Source organism: Trachurus trachurus (assembly GCF_905171665.1).
Source record: "Trachurus trachurus genome assembly, chromosome: 3".
Classification (NCBI taxonomy): domain Eukaryota; kingdom Metazoa; phylum Chordata; class Actinopteri; order Carangiformes; family Carangidae; genus Trachurus; species Trachurus trachurus.
Window position 1 is genome coordinate 10,687,402 of NC_139893.1, and position 25,129 is coordinate 10,712,530.

General features: G+C 39.5%; 1 protein-coding gene across 4 annotated transcripts in view; it reads left to right on the forward strand.

Moving 5' to 3' along the window:
• Positions 1–25,129, forward strand: part of sbf2 (SET binding factor 2) — a 101,785-nt gene that overhangs the window by 20,548 nt on the left and 56,108 nt on the right. For all 4 annotated transcript variants that reach the window (XM_084001612.1, XM_084001610.1, XM_084001611.1 and 1 more), the window contains 2 exons: positions 4,900–4,985; positions 24,195–24,332. In XM_084001612.1, the coding sequence (XP_083857738.1) occupies positions 4,983–4,985; positions 24,195–24,332 (141 nt within the window). In that variant the 5' untranslated portion in view covers positions 4,900–4,982. The remainder of the gene's footprint in view (positions 1–4,899; positions 4,986–24,194; positions 24,333–25,129) is intronic.

A 25,129-nucleotide genomic window follows, 5' to 3' on the forward strand; every position in this document is an offset into this window, starting at 1 on the left:
GTCCATACATGGTAAAATAAGCATTTGGCTGATTCAATCAACAGTAACAGCAGCAAGATAAATCAGAGAGATGAATGGAGCTTTTTTCCCAAGAGGAGAAACATCTGCTCTAATCAAGAAAGACTAACAACTTTTACTCTGTGGTTTTCCACTTGTTGAAACTATGCTAACGCATGCAAGTGATAAATTATTAGGTTCATTCAATCTTTCTAAGTTGCTCAAATCTGATATTTGTGTGTTTGTGTGTGTGTGTGGTTCTGGTATTTCTGTTGCAAAAAGTACAAAAGTAAGTGTGAATAGTATAAATGATCAAATTCTAGTTATTAAAGGTTGGAGTAAGGTTAGGTTCAAGTTAAGGATAGCCTAAGATTAAGGAATGCATTATTGTGAAGCATGGGTTAGTGGAACAAATCTGTGTGTGTGCATGATCTATGAGTGAGTGACGCAAAACTGTGCATGATGGTATGTTGGACGCTGACTACAATACAGCCCTGCAGATGACAACACATTCTAAGCCCAACACTGATTTGGATTCTTAAAGTCAATGTATAAAAGCTCTAGAAACACACATCCTCCATCATGCACACAGTGCAACTAGTGTTGATGACAGTCTAAATAAGCCTGCTGTGATTCCTATTTTGTGTCATATTTCTATTCTAAATGTAAAACATATTTCCCAAATACAGCTAATACCCCATCTGATTGATATTTCTGAATAGTTGTATTTTATGAGCTGTTTCACGGCTTGGAATCTGCTGCAAGCCTCAGTAAGAATTTGTGGGTATCATGGTGTGGTTGAGAACACTCGTAAATTTTGTTTTCTTATTTTGAATCCCACAAATGTTCACATTGGGTTTTGTATACTGTATGCTCAAATTAAGATAAAACCTATGCATATAGAAGAGACCCTATGTATGTACTGGACTTTGCTCATCTTTAATGTCACTGATTAGAGACTTGTTAGTTTGTAGTTATTCTTCTAATAAGTAAGGCATTGAAGCTATCACCGGAAATAGCTTTAAAAAGTTCAGAAACATGGTAATACATTTTTGTTGTTGTACCACACACAGTCTGTGCTGCATTGAGCTGGAAACGAGCCACGCTCTTAAACATGCGCACACGTGCCGCGAGCTTGGACAGGTTTTGTTCTTGTTGTTTCAACAGCTTCTGCCAAAAAATAAATAAATAAACTGGATTCTGCACTGCAGCCCCCCTCGTGCCTCGCTAGTGGATGTTCAAATTAGCATGTTCCCTTTCAGGCCTGGGTTCTATTATCCTCGCTGATGGGATTCTTTATAGCTGTCAGGGGGGTCGTATTTGAAGGCACGGCTTGTTTTAATACAAGAGTGCAGCCTTATGGAATGTGAGGAATTCTGTCATTTATTTTCATCCGTGGCTGAAAATTAGAACTTGGAGCACTCAGAGCATGTGATTTCAATTAGAGGAGCTGTAAAGACCTGGAGACACGTAACGGTCAGACAGACTGGTGTTCTGCTAGGAGAACCGGTCTCCGTTGCAGCGTCTGGACACTCCACAGGTGAACAAAAGTCGAGCATCCATCTCTTTTCTGTTTTAAAATAGCATGCTACTCCACTCCGGAGCCTCGTCGTGATGAATTGGTCACTCTCACTCTTTGACAGAGGTCTAGTTGTTGACAGCAGGCTCACGGCACTCTGTGCAGGAGGGCTGCAGGCGGGGGCCATTGGACGACTTCATATCATTATGGTGATGTGTAACAGTTAACTCTCCTGTCTGCTGAAGCAATTTGCCTCCCCTAGTGCACAGGATCTGACCTCTGGCCAGATTCTGTGACACAGAGGCTTCATAAGCAGTCTTAGCGGCCGTTTGCTGAGTCCTGACATTGGCCTGTGTTGACACAGATCTGTTGAAATGCACTGAACAGCAAAACGGATCTAAAGCCATCACTTTTTCCACTGAGAATAAAGTGACAGTTGTCAGTATAACTAATAGCAAAATATTTTGGGAAGTGATTTGAATGCTAAATGTCCAAATCTAAATCTAATCTAAAAGTAACATAGCTGCTAGAGTTGTTCCTCTTGGGTTGCCTGGCAGTAAAATAACACATGGACCTGTCTATAAATGAAATAAACTTGAAACTTGAAGCTTTTAATTATGCTGTAACTTTATTAGATACTGAGGAAAAGATGAAATTATCCACAATAAACAGCTGAATCTACCCATTCCTGTTTCTCTTGAGCTGTCTGACAGGAGAACAAGGAGAATGTGGAAATGAGAACAGCTTTATTGAATTCATGAATTCAGAAATTCAGCTTCAAAATACTGTATATGTATCATAGAGTAGGAAAAAAGCACAACTCACCCGGCAGAATGCTAAGAGTCTATACAGCAGCCATATGGTAGATTTTCACCTTCTTTTGTTACTTTTTCAATGAGGGTAAATTCGAAGTGCTGTTGAGCTCTGCACTAACTGGTTGGCTATGTTTTTGCAGATGCCAAAATACAAGGAATTTCCAAATATTTTAAAATGTGTGTTTGATATAAACAGATGATGGAGAGTCTAAAAAGCTGACATTCTCCGCAACATATGTGACCAATCAACTAATATAGTATTTATCCAGATTGCTTTCAACTGGGAGCTTTTGCTTCATTACGAATTGATTGCAAAATGCTTTAATTGCATTAAATATATCCCCCTATATATGTCTATTTATCCATATTAGTTCAATAAATTCTAAGAAATGGGTCACATGTGTTCAATTTCTATCTCTTACTCTCTTGATAGGAGACCATTTTCCCTTGGCTGATAAATAGAAAGCGTGTCCTAACTGTCAAAGAGTTACCAAGAGTTTAAAATAACGTTGAAATGAAGTCATGGGGTCAGACAGCGCAATGTGACAAAGTGGATATTGTGAAACAGGCCGTAAAGTGCTGTTTTTGGCACATTAAATGAGGGGAATTTTTCTTTAATTAGATAAAATTTCCATTTATTAGCTTTCCAGATTGCTAAATACAAATTGTTGCAGTCATATATCAACTCCTTAATCCATAGTGTGTTGTGTTTGCACTTGTGTCGACATGAATTATTACATCCAATTTAGGTTTCTGAGTTATGCAAGACCCTGCCATATGAGGTCCTGAGGGAAATCTCAGAGAGTTATTTCACTGGTAAAGCTTTTGATGGTCAACTTTGCAAATCTATGTAGTTGAAAGTGAAGTTTGCCACACCTGCTATACATCAGTATCCAGCTGTCTCTCTCAACCTTCACTACTATACCACGTACACCTATGCCTGGTGTATTACACCACGTATACCGTATACTGTGAAGGTTGTAACATTAACATTTTTTGTGATTGAACAGTGAAGAATGAAGATTTGGCCCCTGTGCTTCTTGGTCTGACTATGTCTCCTCCCCAATATTTACTTGTCAGAACATTATCACAGAAAAAAAAAAGAGATTGGCCTTCTCACTGCTGTGATCTGCTTTGTGTTAGTGGTCCAAGTTCCATATCTCACACTTTGGACCACATTCCTGCTGAAGCATCTTGATTTAATCAGTCCCACCAGGACCCTACCAGGAGTAGTTTTTGTGATTATTGTGGCCAAAATTAAATTTGCTGTGTCTTTTTAGAGGGCAGCTGGTGTTAACTAACCATAATTCGCCGCAAACCTAAGTAAAATGGTTTAATTAAACTTAATTTGGTGTGTTCACACTAATGAAAAAAGTGAGGGACAAACTTTTTTTTTTTTTTTTTTTACTTATTACTTGCAAGTCACTAGAAATAATCACAGTGAAGCAAAGACAATAGTGCAGATTCCTGGAGTTATTAAACTTAGTAATTTATTCACTGATTCCAACTTAGTGACTAATTTATAGGTTGGTGGTGGTATATTAACTACTATAATACAATTAGCATTTAAAAAAAAAAAATCTCTATCACTGTTTATCTCACATATCTGAATCCTATTCTTTTTTCTCTCTCTTTTTTTCGGCTATGTCAACAAATTTAGTTCTCTATTTTTATGCTCACACTTTTTCACAGTTCCTCTTTACCAGTTAAGATTCTTAAGAACTTTCTCACTTCCAAAAAGATTTTTTGGAAGCCTCAAACAAAGTGAAAGTAGCTTTGCAAATAACTTTACCATATTGTAACAAATTTTCCACCCCATATTAAAAATGTATGGATGACTTTTTCCAAGGAGAGAGCACAAATATCAATTGCGGTCAAATCCTGCACTGTTTGTAAATGAACCCTCTTTATTCAGAATACAGTGGTTAAGAAAACCCCGACACAATTGAAACAGAAAATGTTAGATCATCGTTTTGCACCTATTAAGCTGCATGATGTTAGTTCTGACAGTTTTCATATGCAGTATTATTCTCACCAGTGTATCTGTCCTTTGTTCCATCAATTTCTCTCTTTGATTTGGCATAGCAGAAAAACATAACAATATGTATTCACAATGTGATATAGTCATGATGAGTCACGTCTCATAAACAGATTTGACTTAACATTAAAAGTAACTGTGACAGTAGGGAAATCTGGAAATATTTGGAAACCATATCTCCAGTGTGCTTTGTGTTTCCTCCCGTCTGGTACTGTACTGTACTGTACTGTACGTCAGGTTTTATTTGAGGGATGTGATGCAAACCTTTGTGAAAACAGTGAAAGTTGGGCAATGCATTTTGATCCAAGTGATGCAAGTCGGTTTCTGTTGCTATTGCTCAAAAATATCTGTTCTTCAAAAATTATTGTTCGGCCCATGTTGTGCACTTTCACATACACTTTCCAGATTTCAGTGATGTTGCCCAGTGCCATAATGTACAGTAATTGGATAATGCACAGAAACAACAATACAGACATGATGCTGTCTTCTGTATTCACTTTACTGACAGATGCTCATCTTTTTATTTGCAGATTCAGGAGAAGGATGTGGGAAGATCATTCAGCGATTCCCTAAGAAGGACTGGGATGGAACAGCTTTTCCTCAGGGGGTGGAGATGGTGAGTGATAACACCTTCCTTCATACTCAACACAACTCAAAAACATATCTCAGGTACTATGTCTATGTCTAGGGCAAAAAAAAAGGATGACTGCTGATTAAACATTGAGGTAAAAAAGGAAAAAGGTCACGAACATCTAAAATGCAGTAGGTGCTGAGTCTGAAAGAGTTTAACAAGGCAAAAAGGAAAACTCGCAACGCTGTCTTCTCCCAAAATAGGAAATGTTTTTATTCAAGGGCTACATATTAAAAGAGACAACGTTTCGAGCGTTCAGTGATTTAAACAATTACATTCAGGTGCTTCTGATATAATTTTTTTTGGGGGGGAGTGGTTAGAAAAAACACAAATGAGTTACTTTTTCTTGTTATGGTTAAGACGTAAAAGAAAAGTATTGGTAGCTTAGGATTCAGGTGCACCACCTAATGGCGCTGCAGTGTTTTTTCAATAGAAAACTAAATGGTTTCTTCTTAGATATGATGCATCACTGACTGCATGGAATGGCGTTCATCTATCAAGAATAACAGTAACAGTGTTCAAAGTTGATATTCCAGTATTTGGACAGTGTTTTAGGGAGACTAAGTAGGACGAGTGTCAAACCATATCACCCCTCTTGTGTCTGTGGTTCTGCATGGTTTAATCACCGGTAGGAATCAGTTATGAAACTCTAAAGTATAATTGACAGAGTGGTGTCTGAATGGTTGCATCATTATTTAGGCCACCACCTGCCTGTAGTTTAGACGAGTAGCAACATTTTATAGTTCATAAGAGGAGAGTCGACCGCACGCATCTGGGGATCGCTTTATAGTTGCTACGTGTTGTTCACACTCACAGGTTGGTCTGTGTTTTTGTAGTTAGTGAGTGTCCTTGTTCATATGCCCTTCCCCACTGCTCGTTTCCTGATATAACAGTTAATGATGTTTTCTCGTGCGGAAAATACAGTAATCCATGAAATTTTTCTCTGAAGCATTTACTCTGTCACAAAAGTGACATATTACCCCCCAAGGAACTTTCATGTTGTTAAAACAACATTTGCCCTTTGGAGGCTGTGCAGCAGATGTTGGCATTTCCTGCTTCAGATAAATTCATAATGATTGTTTACTCAAAAGTTTGTTTGTAAACCCTCTCCAGACTCACTAATTGGGAAGCCTCTTTCCTCAAAATCCCTTTTTTTTTTTTTACACCATGTCTAGTCTGGTGTCTGTCTGTCTGTCTCCATCAGCCACTTCTGGAAAATTAAGGGAACACTTGCTTCTCTTACAGTTTATTCCCTCCCTCACCGAGGGGTCTGTGTGACAGGGGGTATGTTATCCTTATATGGACAATGCAATGGATGGACAAATATTTGCTTATCAGAACTGAGAAAAACTGTCGATCTCTAGGGCAACATTAGCAGTTAACAGTATGATACTGCACAGGACATTACGCCTGTGTTGTATCTGTTTTTGTTCATTTATATTGGCTACTGCAGATAAAGTTTTAATGACTAAGCAGAATGGTTTTGGCAGCCGACAAAGAGAGAAAAATAACTCTAGATCCCCACACAGCACTTCATCCTTTGAAAGTAATATACAGCACAAACTTCTGTATCATTACATTGTCTAGTCTTTTCCAAAACAACCCCATAAATTACAAGTACAGTTTATTTTGGATTATGCTTCTTTTAAGTTGAAACTCAACTGGAGTTCAGGTATCACCAACAGGCCTTACCTTGGGTTTTACCTATTTGTCATTTTTTAAGTTGGCAACCATTTAATTGTGCCATTGTAATAATATTGATACAGAAGGATGATTGAAAGAAACAGATTTGACTGTTTGAGTTTTTCTTTTTTCTTTTTTTACAGTGAAGACTCAAGGGATGAAAAGTGCTCTGTCAAAATACATTTAGCATGTTTTGTACTTTACAGTTGAAGGTATGTTTTATGTTTGATGAAGGTCACTGGGGGTCAGAGGTCACAAAGAGAACTACATCATCAAGTGTTACAGAGCAGAGAAGCAGGTGTAGAGGCCAACGAGTTGCATAATATGGGTCAGATTATATCTAGCCAGGATAAATGGAGGGGGTTAATCTAAACATCACACATTCCTCAACGTCTCATGTTTAGATGATGTAATTTTTCACTAGGACATGAGAGGGACAAATTGCAGAAGTTTAACATTGAACTTGGGTTGTAAATAAGTATTTGCTTTGGATGAGTAGTGAATTAAGTTTTGTTTGCTTTTTAATGATTGATAAGTGATGGCCAAAAGTTGTTACAGCTGCAGCTGAAGTCTTTGGCTCTGTGTGGACATGTCAAAGAGACACTGTTATACCATGACTCTTGTATATGCAATGGCTTTTTATAAAGCAATTGAGGAGAAAGAGAACACAAATGGACATATTGTGAGTGGGTGGTTTGAATGTCTTGCGAGCGTCTTCCTGTGTAGCTCACTGAGTCTGTTGGTGGCCATCAAGAGTGTTCTCAGAGAGACAAATAGTGGCGTGTCACAGTGCTCCACAAAGCTAACAAACGGTAATGGTGTGTACAAAAATGTAGAGAATGAAAGTACGTCTTCTTCAGACAAAGCGATTTTGGGGAGTTGGATCTTTGTAGATATGAGGCCAAAACCCTAACACTGGTATTTAACCTCTCGGTGACTCTGCATGATGAACCACCACACGCTCTGTTCTCTCAGCATCATCACTCAAGCATCCTGTCATGGTTTCATAGTGTTTAAATATAGAAACACTGCCACAAGTTTAGCTAAATCTATTAGCTTAGTGTTTCCAGATGTCACAGAGGACCTGCATACCAATTCTTTGTTGGCTGTGTGGGTGTATGTGTATGTGTTTTTTTTTGTTTTTTTTTTGTATTCCGTCTTGCTAATATGATCCCTCCAATGCTTCTTCATTATGTGTCAACCTCGACTGAAATTGAGACATACTGCAATCCCCAGTGTGTAAAGAAGGCATAAGGCATGATGTTTCTCATTGAAGACGGTAAGCCTGAGCTGAAACTAGAGGATGCATTCAATGCTAGGGCTTTTTTTTAACTGCTTCTTGGCCTATACCCCAAATATTTACTGTACTGAAACTGAGACGGATTATGTTCTTTTGAGATCCACCCCTATGTACAAGTATATTGAACAACATACTGAATAAGATACGCATCTTGACACTTTCAGTTTTACATGAAAAAAACAAAAAAAACACCCAGCGGAGTAAGCAAGAACAGGAAAGAGGGGGCGCTTCCAGATATTGGCTTTCCTACTACATGGTGTGTGACAAACTTTGGTCAAGATTCAAATGACTGAAATTCCAGCTTTGAAGCTTAAATGAAGATACACCATGGTGTTTAACAGACCCACTAAGCAATTTGCATCTTGGCTCTGTTTTGGGCTGGTATGTAAACCATTATTATTTGCAGATTTTCTCTACTCCATGAAAAAGAAAACGACTCATTTACAAACACTAAGGAACACATCTGTACAAAACAGTGGATGAAGCTGAGCACGAAAAGCATTTTGCGGTCTCAACAGGCCCCCAGCAAACTAAATAACCACAGATGAGGAATGCACCAAGAAAAAGCATTTACAACTTGTGCTTGGAAAAATGTGTTTCTCATCTTTTCAGGCAAGTGATGATGATAGGAACCAGCCCAAATCCTCATCTGTTGTGGATGAGCCAAGTCTCTAGATGGAGGTCAGAAAGTTGTACACCTAGTACATTTCCACTGCCTTCCCTTCCAACGGCAAGACACGATCCTTATGGCACTACTCATACTGTAGTTGTGGTGGTACTTCTCAGGTCATGTTTTTGTGAGAATAGTTGTCGGGGAAGTTTTTCCTACACAGTCGTGTGTAGGATTTTCTTGATTCTGACTCATTCGTTCTCATTCATCTCAACTGGCATGTGGATCATGTTACGGACAAAAGTAGCTGAGTTGTGGTTTGTTAAGATTAATCCTATGATGACAGTAACTTTAACGCAAATTTAAACGGTCTATTTTTATTATTCATTTTTAGGTCATTATACTGCAAAAGAATATGTTTGCTGTGGTAAAGAGTTTGACTAGTATTCAAATTACTCTGCTAAATCTATTTGATCCATAGTCATTTTCTTGTCATGCTCAGTTTCATTTAGAAGTTTTAAATTGTACAGTGACCAGTCAATTTGTGTTGGTCATGTTTTGTTATTTAGTTTCACCATCTGAGAGTTTAGAGCAAAGAAGTAAAAAGTGCGAGGGGAAAAAACTGTGATGTTCACTGATTAAATGCTGAGTCTGCTCATTTAATTACAAGCACTGTTTGATTGACACCTGACCTGTACAGTATAAATCTTTCTGACATTCTCTGCTTGCAGACAACATATGGATGTCAAATGTAGATTTGTGAGTTTCCAGACTCTTGCTCTGTTGTGCACTTGATTCTTTCAGATGTTTCTGCTTTTATCTGACACCATATTATTTCATGTTAAATGGGCCAGATTAATTGTCGACGTAAAGTCTATATTTTTAAAACAACCAGGTGGTCCGGCTCTTTAACTCTTTATCTAATCCAAGAACCGGTGAGCACTTGGAGCAACAAACACCAAATCTCGTCCAAGGCTGCGTCTGCGGGTAACAGTGTTTGCCAGAGTTGTAAATTTTTACAACTAACTTCACCTAAATCAAACCTTCATGTTTTGCACTTTAACACAGTAGAAGCACAATGCCTCCAGTTTATGACAGGAAGGTTTTTGTTTAATGCTGTTTGTTGTATGTAATAACAGAGGTACATAAACCAAATTGAGTTAGTATTTTAAAACACATTGACCTGAACCCGGCTTTATCCCAAAACACCAATAAACAAATGCACAGCTGTTACTCTTTGCAGATTATCTTCATTTTGAGCCAAAGAATTTCACAAATTAAATGAATTTCATCCCACAACATAATATTAATGTTGGCATTTATTACTTGCTTTATGTGTTTGTAATAATTCCTATATCAGTACTTTTGGTAAAGCTTTGTGTTAGATGCTTAAGTAATGCGATAAGCCTCCTGATGCTTTGCCTCCCCACACACAAAGGACAGAGGTTGAAAACTCCTTATGTTAAGAGCAATAATAGTTTTCCAAGGAGTGTCATAAATCCTCTACAGCCAAACATGGACAGACATCCATCCCAAATGTCTGAACCGCAGTCCAAAACCAATAAGTCCCATAACTCTTAGCCAACAAGCCAACCACCACCTCTGTCTGCACACCAAGTTTGGGAAGCTCTTAAATCTTGACATTTGATTAATGCTTCAAATTATTTAATTATACTTACCGCAGTAATAATAAAAATAAACATACTAGCATTTTTTTTTTTGCATTTAGTCGTATTTTTTTAACGCACAAAACAATTTTGAAACATCTTCTTTGGCTCTGAAGCAATTTCAACATTTTCTGACTGTTCCTAAATGAAATGATTGATAAATGAAATGATTTATAGGAAATTAAAAAAGTCTTAATTATCAATAGTAAAAAGTTAAAATAATTTGAGGTTATTTTTTCCATTTGACTGCCCATATTGTATAGAAAAAATGTAAATGCAATGTTGCCATGTGGGTGAGACATGTTTAAAAACAACCATGGTCAGCAGGTCTAGATTGACCTCACAACACGGCAACTGAAACATCGTGAAAGGATTTGTTGATTCTTAAACGTTGACCTTCCATCGGTCACATGTTTTCCCACCGTGACGTATTTCTCAGTTTGTTTGCAAAGTTTGTAGTTGACCTGTCATCACCTCACCTTTGAAGACGTGTAGTATTCAGCATCAGGTGTGTGACAGTGAAAACAGTAGGAGTCTCCGCCTTATATTCAGACGGCTTCAACTCCACGTAGTCCCACATGTTGTGGCTGTGGGTGAGATGCTGCAGTGCCGAACAATAGTAGTCCTGTACTGGTCCAGTCCAACACACAGTATGTGGTGTGGGTTCGCTGTTCCACTCAGTCAGCTAAGCAAGCAGAGTTGTTTCTCTGACCGCATACCATACCGGTCATTTGCTTCTTTTCTGTTCCACTGCTTACTCAGACATATACTAGTAGCCATAATTGTTACTGAGAAAAGGACATTTATACAAACGGCCACCACAGCGACCAAAAGCTAAAGCCTAAACGGAAGTGTCGTAGGATGCAGCTTCAATAGTGACCACAAGTTTCTTAAGAACAAGATCCATTCAAAATATCTCTTCACGTCATTTTCACACCATGGTCTCACTATGTTATTTGCTGTGTGTCTCGTGATGGTCTTTAAAAGCCGAGGTAGATGTTACTGAGTTTTCTGCTTGGTTGACAAAAAAGTCAGTCTGTCACACCAACATGTGGGGGTCGCTGCTTTCTTGTCTGTCCATAGCTCCACCAAAAACATCTCCTCCCTTTGCCCTAATTTGATTTGTCAGAATCAACAATTCCTCAAAATTATGGCGACAACACAGGCTCATTTACAGTCTATAATTGTGGCTCCAAAATTTATGATATAATAAATAAGTTCTTGAGTCACTGCAAGAAAAATGCTTTTACCCCCCGGATTGTTTTTTTTGGTACTTTTCTTTTTTTTCCTTTTCTGTCTTAATGGCATTATATTTGCTGAGGGTGCAGAAAGTCGTACAACATTTGACTCTGTTTTAATTTGGCATATGGCTTGTAGATGAATGCCATTTAGTACTTTTGAAATATGGCTACTATATAAAATGTTTTTTTCTAAAGTGAAACCAAAACCTTTACTAGATTTTTCTTGTTTTCTTTTTCATGAATGCTGGGAATGTGTCAGTTGCCTGTAGGATAAACCTGACAAGGAGCTTCTTTTATGGTTTCTAGGTAAATTCATCCTATCGATCCTCATTTAAAATTGGAGAAACTGTTGTCAATGGAAAGAGTCTGTAGTTGGAAAGTGATCAAGTGCGGTCATTAGCCGCAGTACAGTACAGGTATGGGTGCATTTTACAGTAGTATGAGTCATAGTGTTGCACGTTTTGACACAAAATGTGGCAATCAGGTTGAAAAGTGTTACCAAGATATGAAAGTATTTCAGGTGCATTGGGAGGAATAACATTAAATGAGTCATGCTGTGTCATTTACTGACTTGCGTCTTTTTGAGGTCAAACTGTCTAGCAGAAGTACGGTACACACTGCAATCTTAGGCTGAACTGCTTTTGCTAGAGTCCCACAAGCCTCCATCCAAACACAAAAGCACATGCGTGGTTACAGTAAGTTAATCCTTGGGTAGTAGATAACAGTGAGAAACTCTTTTTTATTTATGTAGAGTGAGTGAGGTGATTGTACTCTGTGCTCTGTCATTTCAGAGGTTGCTCCCTTCATTGTTCATATAGAGAACGTACAGTACAGTAGTCTTAGATACTGTATATGAAATGCCAACATCCCTTGTTTTTTTACAGCAGGAATGTGTTGAATGTGAATGACATAAAAAAAAAAAAAAACTCTTGGGGCCCATCTTCCTTCCTTGATGAAGGAATTTGACCTGACTTGACCAGATTGTAAACACTGTGGTGTCATTTCTCTTGTCTAGAACTCCGACTTTTCTTGAAGTCCTTCCTTTCCCTGTAAATCCCTCCTGTAATGAGGAATATGGCTTGTACTTCCGGGAAAGACACTCAAGTTATTTGGAAAATTTACAAACTGCTGGTGTTATGATGATAGTTAAAATGACAGCTGCGGTGGAACATTTTTAACAGAGGTTTTAATATGGGTTTCTGATACATATTGTCTCTCCACAAAAGAATACCTCAGGATCTGACTCCAGTGTGACCTGAGCCTCTGGGCTTAGGTCATGTTCAGTTCACTTAAAAAAAAAAAAAAAAAAAAAGAAAGAATCACCCTTATGGCTGTGAGGAGTCATTCATCTGGTCCTGGTCTCTGAGCGGGCTGGATAAGCAAATCATGACAAAGCTTTAACTGCGCTGTTCACAATCAGCAGCCCTGGTTAGTCAGTTTTCGGCTCTTGGCCAAACCACAGACAGATGAAAGAATGTAGCCTAATTGTATCACTTGATGGATTGACTCAAGTGACCATAACTTGACATGTCACGATGCACGTCGGTCTTATGATGTTTGTAAAACTATGAGAGAAAAGCTAAACAGTGCATTCCACATAGCAGGATGCCGTTCCAGCCAGGGGGGAGAATGGGATCATGTGTTTGTCAGGAAGATCCACATATGAGTAATCAATGATCTGTGTTCCAGTCAAGCTAAACACATCAGGAAACAAAGCTGGGGCTGTCAAGCAAGCAGGACTTTCCATGCTGAAAAGCACTGTGAGCTCACCAGGAAATGGGAATACACAGGATGAAATTAAGCCACAGTACGCTGGAGAGCGCACATACTCAGACCTGTAGATGAAACACAGTATACGTACACAGTATACGCTTTCAGTCTTAATGGTTAAATGTATATAAATGTGGTTATTTGGGTAGCGAATCGTTTCTTCCTTTATTATTCCGTCACATACACTTACTGAGAATTTTTAGTTTTTATCTTATAGACCCAAGTTTTATTGTCGAAAATGACCGTCTCGCATGCCAGAGCAAAAATATGTAGTGGTAAAATGGTGCCAGTTGCCAGGTGAACAGTTCCAAGAGAAAACTACTGGGATACTGTACCTCAGCTACCCTGTGCATTTCCTGCCTCCCATCTAAAGAGCTGGCCGTCCATCCATACTGGCTACTGGAGAATACCACGGTTGCTAGTAAAAAAATGTGCTGACTGCTGCTGACACCAGAGCCAGTGGCTGGTGGGGTGACATAACTTTGATTCTTACACCTACATACTTTGCAATGATCCACACAAACCGCATTGGCACCGAATATGCAGCCAAAGCACTTTAATTCTCCTAGAAATTATTTTCTGAGAAGTGTTGCCATGAGTTAAATTGCCTCTAAATATTCTCCGAACTGTCTGACATGTGCACATGCCGAAATTTTCAGGTGTTCTCCTCAGCGTTGAGCAACTTCAACAGGACTTGCCAATAAAATCTTGTTGTAATGGTTCCCTTTCGTGCTGCTGGCGTAGCGGGGATGTGGCCCAGCCTCCTGCGTGCTGAGCCTGCTGAGTTTCACTTACGGAGACGTATTGGTATTAACTCTGGATAAATGTTTGAAATTCTAAGTGAAAAATTGTCCGATTCTTTGGAGCAGTCCTCGCCACTGACGGCATAATGACATGGTACAGTAATACATTACATTACGTTGCTGTTTTTCAGTGATATTTTTAGCTCTTAGTAGTAAAAGTTTAGGGTGGCAATGTTTGTTGGTTGTCAAACCCTGTTAGTCTTCTGGGGTTTGAGGAGCAGCATGGCCTCTGGAGGCTGGTTGCAGGGCTTAGTCCACTCGTCACATTTACCATCATAAAACCACAAATATGGCTACGTTCCCCCGGCAGTATGTCACAAGTTGTTTATGTATAAAACCCTTTGCATATCCTGCTGAGCGAATTCAAGTATGTAAAGTCTTCAAGTATTTACATAGAAAGTATAAATGTGACATCTAGCATCTGTGCTCACTTTTTCATCTCATCTAATTCTTATTTTTCTAATTTACGGGGTCCTGGTCTGGGCTTCCTTTTGATGAGGATCAGTGGAAGATTAGTGTGCCACAAATCTTTTATGAGTTTTTATGTTTTTATAATATTTTTATAATGGTGGAAAGTTCTCAAATCTAGCTGCTCAGATTACACCTCCTCAGTAGATCACTGTATGGTACTAAGCAACAGAGCGGCTGCTTTTCACAGAGCTTGTACAACACATTTTTTTTACTTTTCATAACAAGTCCTTAAAAAAATACTGTGCAGTCATGTGTTTATAATGTCTTCGGAGAGAGAAGGGGATGTGAGGTTTCACTGTGCGTTTAAGGTACGTCACAGACGACATCCCTTGTTTTTGTTTTGGAACAAGACTGTATGCGGAGGTCCTGTGGCTGGGCGCCAGGTTTTTTCCTACTACTAATAGTATTAGTTAGTGTGACTGCTGAAGCAGTCACACTATTGTTCTTCTGTTTGGCCATTTTCTTCCGCCTTTTTACGGTCTTCTTCTAGTCCTTCATACTTTGTGCTATTTCAACAATTCATATATCAAAACATGCAGCTTTTTTTGAACTTTATTGGCATTACTTTTCTCTTTTTAACTATTTATACTTTTTCAAATATTTAACTTTTTAGATGTTGACAGTGTGCAGATCATTAACAGACAACAGTCTTCTTCACAACTCCACTGTAGTGTAGGGGTTAGGGTGGCTGCTTGCCAACCCTAAGGTCACTGGTTCGAATCCAAGGGAAGAACTCTTGTTATGTTATGTTGAATTCTGCTCTCCTCCCCCGCCTTCAATTGGTTACAGGTGTTTGTTATCTCCTTGATTACTCATACCAGTTTGCAGCACATCATCACATTACTATGAATGACAACAGTCTTGAAAGCAGTGTGCTCTCTGTAGCAGAGTGGCAGAGTAAAGGTTTAGTGATCATATGGTCATGGGTTCGATTCCTGCCTTAGTCATTTCACATCATTGCTTGACTTTTGATTCCAATTATTCAGCTGTCATTGGACAGTCTTTGATTCCTCATAGTATAAAGCTCATTGTATCAAAGGTTTTCTTTACCCCTCACATACTGTCTCTGTCTGTAGCCTAGTGGTTAGCTTGCTGGTCTGGAGACCTGAAGGTTTGCTGGTTCAAATCTTGCCTCAACAACAATTATAGTGAATTATTTTCCCAGTTGTCCTCTGTTGACTTCTGATAACTTGCTTCATGTTGAAACTGCTGCTCTCAGCCTGAAATTCACAGAAATTTTCATTCTAAGTCATTCAAGCTTGACTCTCAAGCTTTCTTGATGTTAACTGTGTGTGCACCGTGGCCTAGAGGCAGAGTGGAAGTCTAATGACCATGAGGCTGTGGGTTCGATTCCGACCTTGGTCAAACATTTGTATGGTGATCACTGCTTGCACTATTTGCTAATTCTGCAACAGCATTCAGTTGCTATCAGCAGTCACACCATTTCCATTCTTGGAAATGCTTTTTCTAGTTTGCACATTATTCTTCTTCCTCACATAGACGGCTCACTCCTTTTGAGCTCAGTCTTGTAAAGATTTCAAATGTCAATTCGAAGAAATAATTGCCATGATAAATATGCAGGAAAATGTTGCGTAAACATAATACCTAATAAGTAAAATATTTGTGAGTGAAAGTCTTTATGAGACCGTGGTAAACGTATTCCTTTGTGATACACATTGTGTGACAGCTTCACATTTACTCTTTACACTTTCACACTGGATTTTGGAAGTGTGAAGAGGAACAAAGCTTGTTGTGGTTTCAAGTGAGTTTATTAAGAGCAGAAGTGAGACTGAGGGCCTTCGCTGAATAACTTCGCCAGAGCCCCCACAAGGCAGCGGAGGAAGCACCTGTTCCACGGCCAGGTCATTATCAGCCATTATCTTACAGTGCTCTAAAGACCGGGGCTCAGCAGTCTGACGCAGGACAGCCATTGTACTGATCCACAACCTAGGACAAAGCTGTTTACCTTGCTCTTTCATTCATCACTCTATGAGTCCAGATACATGTTTTGATGTTGCATATTTTTTTAGCGATGAGAAAAAAAAAAAAAAAAAAAGTAAACATGTTTACCTATCCTCAGCTGATACGGGTTAAAAAAAACTGTGGTAATCTGGTATTGACTGGAACTGTTGAGGAAAAAAAAGAAAAGAAGCAAAACAATAAATAGAAGAATTATACCAAAATAGTGCATTTGAACTTTGGCGCCCCCAGTGGTTGAAAAGTCAAAGAATGCACAAGGCTAAGCACTTACAGATCTGACCCGAGGACATTGTGTTCAGTCTGGATCCAACTGTAGGTGCCTCTTACCATAGTGCAGATTCACTTCACAGTCATGCACATGCAGGTGAGGTTGTCGAAGGTCTAATGCACAGCTGCAGGCATTCGAGGTTTGGAGGCCATATGTGACCCTGCAGTGTCACTGGGACACATCTGGACAAAAGAACTTAACTTAAAGGTGACAAAGCTCAACTCCTTATCAAAATTTTATGGGCAGAACCACAAAATACATAGAGTACCATTTGCTCCACTGACCATTTCATCTACTTGCTGTATTTTCTGCAATCATGACTGAGGGCCTGTCAGGCTGCTAGCGTCACTCATGTAGATAATTAGCTGTATTTGCAGAAAAATATCTCTCAGTATTTATTCTTGACAAAACCTCTTTGAATTATGATGAAGTCTAATCTGTTTGGTTTCCACAAAAATTTATGTCAAAGCAAAACTGTCATCTCTCTCTTTCTCTTCCTCATTTTTTGAATTTTGAGGTTAAGGCCACATCGTTGAGCCTAAAAAAAGATTTAGTTTTTATAATTTTACATGTTGTATCTAGTGGTAGAATTTACCAAGTCTACTTAAACAATAGGCTATGTCCTGTACTCAACAGTCAGTGTCACTTATCCACCAGTAAATTCGTCACTGTTTGTTGTGCATCGTTAACGTTTAACAGCATGTTTAAAATAAATAAATTCAGTGTTGCCCAACGAGTGCAGTGTGCTGACAAACTGTTTCGACCACGATTAAATGTGTAGATTAGGCTGGCATGTCAATACACGACAGACTGGGCTCCTCTTTAGCAGAAATCATTGATTGTTTTTGCCAGAACGCCAAAGGCTTTTCACAGTTGATCTAACCGCTGTATATTTTGACAGTTTTCATCACAACAATGGGAATATTTATTGGATTGTCCTTGTTGTCAAACTGTTCAAGTGGTTTTAATATCAGTTGTATCACCAGAACCTGCTGTTAAACAGTGCCGGGAAAATCCATGGATTTTTCTTGGATTCTGAAGGGGAATTTTTATTCTTTCGAATACTTTTCACGGCAGATCCTCCCTGAACTACGATTCACCTCCTTTACGCTCGGAATATATGGTGTTTATTAACCTAGTTTTTACATAATACATTTAAATAATTGCATGTTTGGGATCCACATGCGTACCGTGAAAATCTCACGGATGCTTCAGGTTTGGCTTCAGGGGTTCGGTCACAAAAGCAAGATGGACTGATCTGACAGCAGATTGATTTAGGCACAGGAATGTCTAATTATGTTAAGAGTCCTTTTTTATTTGCCACTTTATGCATTTCTGTTTTCATGTTTCATGTGGTTAACTGGCCGTATGTTTTTAATTTATGCTGTTTTGAAATAAACCCAAGTATTTACCCTCGAGTGAACAAATCTTCCCAGGGGATGTTGGGGGGAAATGGGGGTTCGGCACAGTTGTCCTCAGCTTGTTGCTGAACTGTGCATGGCTAAAAAAAAAAAAAGAAAACCCTTTACATATGAACTAAAAATACATGTTGTGGGCCTTTTGTCTAGTGTTAGATTTCCTACACATATGGCATCTATGAAGCTAAAAATGTTGTGTACAGTGCCGTTTGTAATACTTGCTAGATGACTCTTCCTGTCCTTTCTGACTAGACATTTTTTTTTGATTTACAGTGGTTCATCATGGCCGTCTAAAAATATCTATGTCTAAAATGAACCATATGTGCCTGGAATTGCATAACAGATGAGCAAAGGGAAACCAGGATTGCTGGCGACAGTGGGGGGGCCCGAGATGAGGGATGGAACTGGAGGGGAGAGCTGCCACCTCGGCGGAGCGCTCGGCGAGGGTGCGAACACTAAACGTTTTGGCGCAGAAAATTAACTCACGGCACCCGCTAAATAGTGTTTGGGTAACGGTGCTATTATGGTAATTTTGTTGACAGTTTTCTTTCTTGTACTCATCGCGCTGACCTTGAGGGAATGAGACCAGTGAGGGATGGGGGGGAGGAGGAGGAGGGGGGAGTGCATGCATGTGGTGTGTGTGCGCCAAACCGCTCAGCTGCAGCAGCCGTCTCTGGTTGTTTTGTCCGCTGCTGCTCATCCTGCAGGACCTGATAAAGTAGAAGTGCTGGGGCAGGCAGCACGCCATCGACCTTCTCACCCCTGGACAGTCCTTCTCTGCCCCCCTCCTCCCCCCCTGACACCTCGCACTTTACTTTCCGTCATTGTGTGTGTGTGTCTTCCTGGCATGTGTCTCTTCCACAAGAATAAGGTGGAAGGAAGAGGAACGATGGAAGTACACAGTGTAGTGTAGTGCACATCTGTTGCTAAGTTTTCCTGACCGCATTGTATTGGCAGTGAGTCGCTTTACTCCATCAACAGTTCACCACTCGTATCTATAAGTATAGATGGTTACAATCTCAATATTTTCCTCTCTGAGATAGTCATGACATCATGTTTACTTATTTTTAAATACATTTCAGGTTGACAAATGTTTTGGTCGTTTGTGATATATCTTATTAGTATCGGTTTTCTATTTTCCCCACATTCAGTCCAGGGTTTTTCTTGCTGATGCCCAGATCAGAGGAGACAGCTTAGTCTACTCACATTTTATTGCTATGGAGAGAAAACATGAAGAGGTTTGGTGCCTGATTTCATTTGGGTTTGTAACTCAACCATATTATGAAATAAGCCCCTCTCTGAAAGAATTTGTGGGATTGAGCTCATTTGTGGTAACGGGAACACTTTAAAGGTTTTATGACCCTTCGAAATCTGTTTGTATTTCCCTCACTACAGGACTCTCAAATGTTGGGGTCATAGTAAAAACACAGTAAACCTGTTTGCTTTCAGCACACCGGGTGAAAAAAGAAAAGAAAAGCTAGACTCTAAGGTCGGTGTTAGCGGCTGCGGATTTGTCCTGAGTCATCTTTAGTAATGGCTGCCGCCCCAGTTATATCTGGCCTGCACCAGCATGACCAGACATTAATGTCTTGTCATAGTATAAGAATGCAGCCCTGTCCCGATCAGGCAAATCCTGTGTGTGCGTGCGTGTGTACATGTGTGTGTGTGAGCTTTTTTTTTTTTTTTTTGTTCTTCTCTTTTTATTGGTGCTGCTCCTCGAAGCGCTCTGCTGTGACGATGCTTAGCAGGTCAGACTGCAGATCCAGTGTCAGTGCCTGAGTAGGTGAACGGTGCAGTTGCTGGGGGTCAGTCATGCCAGGCTGCAGCACATGATGTGATGCAGAGGGTTTAACAGGAGGCAGTTACGCTTTGACATCAATACAGCAAGTCTGTCCCGGAGTTCCTTTGTCACTTGACTGAGGTCTAATTCGGGAATAGGAGATGTCCTTTCTCTTGGTGTGTGTGTGGGTGTGTGTGCGGACATGCAAGCCTGCAGGCGCGTGTCTGTATGTGTATGTGTGTTCGGTAAAGGCTATGTTTCCCAAGCAATGACCCCTGCACCTGTTGCACTACAGTTGATTTCTGTGTCATGCTATAGCAGCGTGTACAGTACAGCCTGTGTCAGATGAGATTTTGATTTTGATAATAACGTCTGTTTCTTCTCTCTGTTATTTATTGTCAATTAACATTCTGATCCTTTAAATCTTAAACATTAGGGGTGGGACTCAAATTAACACATTACCTTACAATATGTTTTTTTGCACTGTTTTTATCTATTTATTTATTTCTATTTCTTACACTCTTATTTCCACGTGAATAACCGCCTGTGTGTGTTTTTTAATTGCCTCTAAATAAAGTTTTATTGAATTGAATTGAATTGAATTGAATTGAATTGAATTGAATTGAATTGAATTGATAAAGATATAATAAGAGACAAAGAATTATCATTGAAAGACCAAAATCAGGAATGAGCTATGTATGTATTTATTATTTACTGTATTGTGGTGTCAGTTTCACAAACTTTGACAACTGGTATGTAACAATGTTTAACAAAATATGTGTAGAGTCTTAGCTTAGTCAGTGCCCCTTAAACATGAGCACACACTTGCTGCGACAGAAACTGGCAAAGGGCCGAACTGCCAGTAAGTAGAGCAGCTATGGCCCCAGTGCAGTGTGTGTGTTTCCTTTTAGTATCATCATTAGCTGGCTGCTGATTGGTCCACTCCTCGTCATGAAGGCTGCGTATGTTAATGCCCAGGTGTGTGTTGGTGTTTGAGAGGAAAAGACATGCTTCTCTCTGTCAGAAGAAATAGAACAAGTCGTCGTGTCAAATTGTTTATGTGTCCGCATGTGTGTTTATGCGCAGGTGAGCGTCAGTGGTCTGCATGGTCTGGTGGTGTTTGTGTGTGTGTGTGGAGTATTCATGTCATGTAGTCGGGATCGATTTTACTTTTGTGCCATTGTAAAAAAGTTGGGCCAGGTTTTTGTCTGGAAAGTTGATGTTGCCTCTGTGGTTTGTTTTCTCCTTCTCCGGTTTCTTCTTCACCTGAGGTTTAGTGTCATTCATTTCATGGGCAACACAATAAGGTATTCACGGTATTACTTTACTTTTTGCCCCAGTGTCTCGTCGTGTATTGCAAGAGGAAGTAATACCAATATATTTCCATGTCAATATTTGAGAACATCATCCATTTTGTCTGCCAGGACTGACCTCAGAAATGTGGTGTGTGTTTATATCTACACTATTTTGTGTTGGACTGAATTTCAAATGAAATTATTTCAAGTTGGATGTTTAAACAAATAGCATAAGCATATTATCTCTGTTTACACAGGACCATGCGTAGTTAAACTTAAAACGATAAACAACGGTGCAGTCCTTCAGAAAGACGGGACAGACTCTGAAATCATCAGGACACTGTCTCAGGTTGTTAAACTATACAAAACCCTTTGTGTAAGATGCATTCTTAGTCATTGTACTGTATACTCATAGTCATAATGAATCATAATTAAATAAAGTCACATGAAAACATGTTTACTAGCTTGAGAAATGCACTGCACAATAATATAACAAAGAGGGATGTGCGGATTCATGTTATTTGAGTACTGCAGCCTTTGTAATGTCCTTATCACATCCAGCTACAACATCATTCATCTTTTTCCATCAATAAGTTATGTGTACAATGATGTCATTACTCTTGTCTGAATGCAATAGCCTCTGAATAAAGTGAAGATTTCTAAACACCGCGCTCCCTAAAGTGTCTTTGAACCCGCGCCAGCCCTCAAGTGTCTTTCTGCAGACCTACAGGAGAGATAAGGGCCGAAAGGAAACACTGATTTAATATCAGGGAAGTCAATGATTCTTCTCACCACTTCGCCTCTCCACGTGTTATCTGCATGTCGCTAAGACCCTCTCTCTTTCTCTCTCTCTCACACACACACACACACATGCATACGCTGTAATGGCCACACACTCACACAGAACAGGATGTTATATCTCCTGTGATCTTCTGAGCTATGCAGACCCAAAGGTGTTTATCTCTTTTTTGACAACAATGAATGGCATAGTTGGAATAGTTTAGGACAGGATCACAGTTATCCCCACTTGTCCTTGGGTCCTTGGGTCCTGTCATGCACACACACAAACACAAACACACACGTACGTTCGCGCGCGCGCTCGCTCACGCACACATTCCCCTCACCACAATGCAGGTTTAGCAGATTTCCTGTGAGCTATTGTATTTGCTGGAAGATGGTGGCATCCTGGTCCAATCTTCCACGTGGAACAAGCCAAATCCTTCCTCCCCCTTTTCCTCTCTTTCCTCTCTTCATCTCCTCTCTTTCACTCCTTTTCTTCATCAACTCTCCTCTCCCTCTCCATCTCCTCTTCCTCTGCCCCAGATACTTAACCCTTGCCAGTATATTTTTCTTTTGGCTGTACACAGATCCATCATCTATCCATCGGTCCATCTGTTTTTGCCCTCACCCACCCCTCCTTTTTACCCGTCCCTCCTCCTCCTCTCTTCCTCCATGTGTCTGGTGATCCCTTCTGTAACCCCTGAGGAGCAGTCTAAACACCGTTTTTAGAGCCAGGCCAGTTGGGCCTCCAGGAAAAACACAGAGACCAGACACAAACACGAGACTCTCTGACCAAATGCCCACCTGCATCCCATAGTTTGGCCCTCTCCCCTCCTCTGTGCCACTCTCACTTTCAAATAATAATACTGTATTTTAATTTCTCCATACCTCAGAGTAATCCCATACTTTTCTTAGTTTAACATTGTTCTGTATATGAACCCATTTCACAGCGGTTGGTTTTGTTATTGGTTTGTAGACTCACGTGTTTGTGTGAAAGCCACATTTTTGTTAGTTGTGTTGCTACAAAAAATATGAAAATAAAGTCTCCATTTATAAAATAAGCTTGTTGATTAACTGTATAAGTCTAACAGCAGTGCATCACAAAAAGCTTGTTTTTTTCAACATTCGCAGATGTTTTGTGTCAAGACTGGATATGACTCACTCTGCTGCTTTGAGACCTAAAACCTGTTTAAAATGAGTTTTATTGTGGTAACAGTCACTCTGTGCCCACACTTTGCTAAAAATGGCTCAGTTTTGTCATGCATCAGAAATTGTTGATTTGTGTGAATCTTAAATACTAAACAGAGTGTTTGGAAATATCAATAATAATTTATTCCAGGAAATATTTGGAAGAGCTTAACTTCGTACAAAACAATATTTCAGAATACACGTGCGCTTTACTAACTCGTATCCAAAACTTGACCAATAACTTTGAGACTGAATCCGTGATCTAGAAGAATTTAGTTTAGTTTAGTCAGTTTATAGTTAATAATATTATCTCCTTTTCTTATACAGTACATGCTGATTACTGAAATCCTATTGCTCGTATAAGAAATAAATATTTGTTATTGGTGTAAGTTTATAACCTCTGTTTTATCCAGTGTGTTCTGTGTTGGTGTGCTGATTTTTTTTCATTTTCAATCCTACTTTAGATGTTTCCTTTTATGATCAGAGAGTTTCTAAGCAGTTACGTCCTTTGCTGATGACTTCTTCAGTAGAGGAAAATAAATAGTGAACTTGCCACTTCCCGCTCTGATGAGCAGACGTAATTGCTGCAGTGAGACAGGACGTCCTGTCTATGTTCTCTATGGAGGCATTACTGTAGGATTAGACAAGCTACGGTAATACATGTATGTTGATTTTCTGTCAATTTACGGTTTGAATACAGTAGGTTACCAGCAGAGAGTCTCAGAGGACATCATCATCACTGCTGGGCCTTTAACAATGTCAAATCTTAAACAAAACAAAATGTATTTGGATTTGAAATGATCAGAACTGTGAAGGTGCAAAGATTATTCTTGTTGCAGCTTCAGTCACTGAAACACTCCGTATATCTGACCATGTTGTTTTAACTTGTATGAATATCCTCTATTTTCATGTAATGGTGTTTTATTGAATGTCTTTTCAGTTCTGCCAGCCTGGAGGTTGGAGGTTGTCCAGGGACAGGAAGGTACCCACCTTCTTCACCGTCGTGCTGACAGATATTGAGTCGGACAGACACTTCTGCTGCTGCCTCACTTTCTATGAGGCTGAGGTCAATCTGCAGGTACGTCTGCAACACAAACACCCACACAAAACACACACTATAGATGTGCAAGGACTAGACGACAGTGCTAAGGCAGAAAAAAACCCTCTATCCTCCATGTCTGATACGAGTTAACACAAGTATCAAGTGAAAAGAAGAACATTTGAATAACATGACAAATCCCATTGAGCTCATTGGGCAGTGCTAACCACTGAACCATGTTACTGTCATTAATGCTGTTGTAGTGAAATCTGTAATCATAAATATTTCACTGTGTCACTCCATCAGACATCTGCGCATCAGATCACTGTGAGTTCCTCGTCCTCCTTATAAGGCTTTTTATAGGACGATCACAGTGATAATCCTCAGTTTCATGGAGCCTTATAATGAGCATGAGGTCACACTCATCCTCATGTGTCTCTCTCATGATTCTTAGAGGCCGTTGGGGATATCTCAGTTGAGTAATGTGATGGTTCTCATTTTCTGTTTTCCATTTTAGGCTTATTGTTGTGTTTTTTGTTTTATTTTGTTGTTTTTTTTACTGTCTTTGGCACTTTTGTAACTTTGAGGAATGTCTGTCGCGTGGAAGAAAACAAAAGCCTGCTTGGATCCAGTCTAATAAACTGTGTGCTGGCGGAGGGACACTGTTATAAAAAGGGAGGATGGACCTGTGCTCCCCTCGAGCATGCTTCATTTTGTTTACTCATGCATACGAGATTGTGGTTGATTACAGTTTAGTGGTCAGGCCACAAACGTTCAAAAATCCCATAAATTATTGATTACAACAAAATTGTTTCGATGGATCATTTTTATACTTA